The 5,309-nt window shown below is 41.7% G+C and overlaps 1 protein-coding gene across 1 annotated transcript; it reads left to right on the top strand.

Moving 5' to 3' along the window:
- The first annotated feature begins 1,771 nt into the window (after positions 1 to 1,771).
- On the top strand, positions 1,772 to 5,047 carry OTOR (otoraplin). The gene is made up of 4 exons (XM_047771641.1): positions 1,772 to 2,186; positions 2,567 to 2,706; positions 3,887 to 3,997; positions 4,977 to 5,047. The coding sequence occupies exons 1-4, from the start codon at positions 2,072 to 2,074 to the stop codon at positions 4,998 to 5,000; spliced, it is 390 nt and encodes a 129-aa protein (XP_047627597.1). The 5' UTR covers positions 1,772 to 2,071; the 3' UTR covers positions 5,001 to 5,047.
- Positions 5,048 to 5,309: the final 262 nt, after the last annotated feature.

Below are 5,309 nucleotides of genomic sequence, written 5' to 3'. Positions count from 1 at the left end.
CAATTTTGGGACAGAGCCCTTCTCTGGCCTCCTGAATATGTGGCCACCCAAGTGTGCTACCAGGCATGACAGCCCGCTGAGTTATTCTAAGTTTAAATTCCTGTTTGTGAGCAAAATTTTACAAAGAGGGCTTTAGTCTCCAGCCTGTCTCTGCCCACTGCAAAATGCCCGTGCATCCCAGGCCTGCCCAGGATGCACTCTGAAGGCTTGGCCTCTTTTTTCTTCATTCTCCACCTTCAAATGGCCCATAATGGTTTTGCGTCAGCATCAGGTGGCTAAGTTATTGTGACAGCTCAGAGGTGGCTTTAGTGGACCTCTCCCTCTGCTTTGGGGGCCTGCCTACAGTGTGGCTATCTGAGCTTGGGCAGTGCCCATTTCTGAAAGTGCCTCTTAGATGGTAATTGTCTTTTAACTCTCCTGTGTTGAGGGCTGCCTGGAGACTGTAAGTGTCTGTAAAACAGCTGCCCGATCAGGATATTTGATGGAGGAGATTTGATCGATGCTTTCATTTTCTGAGAGATTCCCCTTAGGCCCCTAGATTATAGGAAGGAAAGATGCACTGGCATTCTGCTCTCGAAAGTGATTTCTAATTCTTTCTTTCCTTGAGGTGAAACAGGAAATAAAGAATGTAAGAACCCAATTCTAAGTTGACAGTGGATGCATGCAAAAGACACAGGACCACAAACCCACTGGGTGCTGTTTAGATGGGGTGGTTAAGAAAGATGGGTTTGGCCTATGCTGGGCCTCAGTTTCCTTGTCTATAATGAAGATGTTGGGTTATACCAGCTTCCAAATCAGGGGCAGCTGTGTAAAAGATCTTCCCCTAAAAATAACACCCCCACCCCCATCTTCATACCACACACACCCAAACAGTAAAACTTTATTACACACACACAGACACGCTTTAAAATTATGCTCTATTTTTGGAGATCCCTGGTGGCTCAGTGGGTTAAGGATCCAGTCTTGTCACTGCCGTGGCTCAAGTCACTGCTGTGCCTCAGGTTTGATCCCTGGCCCGGGAACTTCCTTATGCCATGGATGTGGTCAAAAAAATTATACTATATTTTGCTTTACCAGTTTATCCCTCAGAAAACTCTTTTGTACCTATTTTGTGAGCTGAATGCTCGTCCCTCATTTTGTGTGGGGATGGTATTTGCCAGGCAACAGGAGGAGATTCTGCTCTAAAACCTTATCATCAACCAAGTTGCATGGGGCCTCCTTACAGGGCCTCTATCCTGCTTTATTTTTGGCTGCACCTGTGGCATGCGGAAGTTCCTGGGCCAAGGATTGAACCCACGCCACAGCAGCCACAACCGGAACTCCCATGAGTAGGGTCTCGATGTGTTACAATCCATGTCTGCCCCAACAGACATGACTCCTGAGAATTCCATCATGAATGATTGGTAAACACAAGCATCCTTTACTTATCTATTCTATAGATCCAGGTGTTTATTAAATGTTTAAATCAGAAGTATTTGTATTAAGGATAGAGATCTCACATTGTCAACAGATGCCTCCAGTTAGCACTTCTTTGCTCATATATCAAAGATGATGAGGGGTGAACTAAAAAAAAAAAAAAAAAAAGTCTTTAGGAGTTTCCTGGTGGCTCAGCAGGTTAAGGATTATGCATTGTCACTGCTGTGGTCTGGTTACTGCTGTGGTGCGGGTTTGACCCCTGGCCCAGGAATTTTTGCATGTTGAGGGCATGGCAATAAAATAAAATAAAATAAATAAATTTTAAAATGACTTAAAATTCTCGTAATTCTCTCAACATTGTCATCCTGATGCAATAAACCATGAAAAAAAGAGAAGGTGACTTTAATATCAGTGGGCCATTTTGGATATGATCTGCATGCAAAAAAGACAGAGCGTTTGAGTGTTCTTGGAAAATCAGATGCTCCAAAGCCCCTAGAGCCCAATCGCTGCTATGAAAGCAGAGGAACAGTAGCTACCACCCCATTGGCCGGGGGACTTGCTCAGATGTCTGGCTTTCACATAAAAGACAAGAAGCACTGAAGTCAGTCTCCACTTCCACGCAAAGGGTGAAAGCAAAAACAGCAATAAAAGGAAGATGGCAAGACTGCTGTTTCTTTTCCTCCCAGGTCTTGTGGCCATATGTGCTGTGCATGGAATATTTATGGACAGACTTGCTTCCAAGAAGCTGTGTGCAGATGACGAGTGTGTCTGTAAGGACTTTTTATGCCTTTCGCTACCTTTCTATTATATAATTGGGAAAAAAATCCACTAATAGCATCAAACTGAATTGTACTTTGAAATGAATCTTCTCTAATGTGTTCGTGGTCAGCATTGTTTTTCCTGGTCTGGGCCTTTTGTGTCTGAGCATGAAGAACTTGCTTGGCTAAGATTCTGCTGGATGCAGCTTTAATACCTTAGTTATCTTACTCTTCTAGAACTGAACATGAGCTATAAACTAGGAGGTATTAGTCACTTTGATTCCTAGTTTTCTGATATGCTTTGCCTTTTTACTCTTCTAAAATCCAGGAGCCATTTTTTTTTTTCCTTCTAGATACTATTTCCAGATATTTTTTCTTTTTTTTCCTTCCAGATACTATTTCTCTGGCCAGAGCTCAAGAAGATTACAATGCCCCAGACTGTAGATTCATTAACGTTAAAAAAGGGCAGTGGATCTATGTTTACTTAAAGCTGGTGAAAGAAAATGGAACTGGAGAATTTTGGGCTGGCAGTGTAAGACGAGATTATTAAAATCTATACATACATCTTGACATATATTGCTCTTAATGTCTTCCCTAATTAGTTATCTTCATTGCCTTTTTTTTTTTTTTTTTCCTTTTTAGAGCCGCACCCTTGGCATATGGAGGTTCCCAGGTTAGGGGTCTAATCGGAGCTACAGCCACAGCAACGCCAGATCTGAGCAACATTTGTGCTCTATACCACAGCTCATGGCAATGCTGAATCCTTAACCCACTGAGGGAGGCCAGGGATGGAACTTCAACCTCATGGTTCCTAGTTGGATTCATTTCTGCTGCGCCACGATGGGAACTCCTTCAGTGCCTTTTAATGTTTAAAACTAGCTGTTAAGAATGATACAGAGGCTGCAGATCCAAGTGCAAAAATTCATATATATTTGCTTTGATTGCATTTTGAAGAGACAAAGACAATTTCATAACAAAGCCAAATGTAGGTTTATTTGATCTTTTGGCAAGAAAGCGGGTCAAACCCCTAGGGTCTTGAACATCCCAAAGAGCTTGAATCTTATTCAAAATATTTGAGTGGATTTGCCAAGTAAAAGGCATGCGTGTTGGCAGGCAGTCTACATTTCAATATTTTAGAGGAAATTTCAGCATCCTCTTTAATTCCAAAGAATCTGCTTTTTTTTTTTTTTTTTTTCCAGTTAAAACATGCAAGGGTGGGCCTGGGAGAAGAGATGAAGCAGGGTTGATTTACTGTCCTTGACTGCAGTGCCAGCTTCAGAGACAGATTCTCAAGTAATAAAGAATTAAATCTTAAATTCACTCAAGTATCTGTTCATTTGAGTTTGTGAAAACCGAGGAAGTCCTTTAAAGTAATAGTGTTGATTTACTTTTTTAAAAAGGGTTCAGACTTTACAGGTTCCAAAAAAGATTTCATGTAGCTCACAGGATTGCGTAAAGTAAAGGAATATTGAAGCAGTGAGACCCGTAAATCTGGGCCACAAAACAACAGATACACAATTTCCGTGGGTTGACCTATTTGCTGTGCATGAACTTCAGATTTGAACCTGAGCCCCCCCAGAATCTAGATGGAAGAGTGAGGCATGGGCAGTTTCATTAATTCCCATGGACTGCAAAGAGGATGCTGGAGGGTTTCTAGAAAAGGACTCACGTGAGCTTTCTTTCACCTCACTGTTACAATTCTGAGCACTCAGGTTTATGGTGATGAAGATGAGGACGACATGGGAACTGTGGGTTATTTCCCCAGCAACTTGGTCCAGGAGGAACATGTGTACCAAGAAGCTACCAAGGAAGTTTCCACCACGGTAAGCATCTCTGGGAGGGGGGGGAGAGGGGCTGAGAAGGACTCAGATCTTGGGGTAATGTAGACGTAGGCAGGTGTTAAAAACACATCATGTGGAGTTCCCTAGTGGCTCAGCAGGTTGAAGATCTGGCAGTTGTCATTACTGTGGCTTGCGTTCGATCCCTGGCCCAGGAACTACCCCCCACCCCCAGCAAAATGCATCATAAATACATCATGCACCTTACAAGATGCATCAAGCCAAGCCCCCCACTTCCAGTGGTGACATCTCTGAGACAACAAAATTTGAGGGAGCATTTATATCTATTATTAATGTTGGAAGATTAGTAAACTTTCTCTACAACCCCTTTTTATTTTAGATGCAAGTTATCCTGGAAAGGACTCCATGTCACAAAGAGAGAAACCAAAATAGTATTAACAGCTTCTTACTGATGGGTATACTTATTGACTAAAGACTTGGGCTGGGGAAAACATCAGCACCTGTATTTAATAAAATCAAAACATTCTGGAAAATGTTTAGATTCCCTATTTTTGTGATAGTTAGACTCTACTTATGTATGAAAAAGAAATTATACTCTTCCTAATGCCCTAGGGTCTTGTATACCCAGAACAGAAATAAAAGATCCCCTTTGAGTTACTTTGCAAGGTGGTTGTTTTCAAGTGATTCTCCTGGAACTAATTGCTGTGCAAAATAACTTCAAAACATCACCCACCTACACAAACACGTCTCACTTGTCATCGTGTCTTTGCATCGAGCTTGAATGTGCCAAATAACCATAAATTAAAAGTGTTATTTGAGAACCTGCATTTTAAGTAGCTTCTGACTTAAAAGGATACTTGTGTCGTACTCTTTGGGGTTCAACCTTTGCTTCTTTTACATCCAAATTTCCCTTTGATTTATTATGGTTTTAAATAAAGAATCTACATCTGTTTTCTGCATGCTTGGCTCAACCTTTTTTTTTGCTTTTGTTTTTTTTTTCCAGGATATTGACTTCTTCTGCGAGTAAGAAGTTAAGTCAAATCTGCACATAGAAAGGAAACACCAAAAATAAAGAGCAAAAATCACCAAAAAATAGGTGTCCCTAATTCCTGACTTTTGTTCCAAGGGTTTGTTATCTTACGGGAGGCTGGGATGTGGGGCTGGAGATGGGAGATAAAGGTGAGGGAGTCGAGGAGGGGAGGGATTGCCTGGCCTGGGCTTCCCACCTGGGACAGGGTGATGTTTGGCTCAAGAAAGTGAACTGAAAGTAGAGAATTAATTACTTTTCAGCCTAGAGAATATTCACCACCCAGGGACCATATAGAAGATGGTTCAT

Source organism: Phacochoerus africanus, chromosome 3, assembly GCF_016906955.1.
Source record: "Phacochoerus africanus isolate WHEZ1 chromosome 3, ROS_Pafr_v1, whole genome shotgun sequence".
In the NCBI taxonomy this organism is placed as follows: Eukaryota; Metazoa; Chordata; class Mammalia; order Artiodactyla; family Suidae; genus Phacochoerus; species Phacochoerus africanus.
The sequence above is the reverse complement of the archived record's forward strand: the minus strand, read 5'-3'. Positions and strand labels throughout refer to the sequence as shown.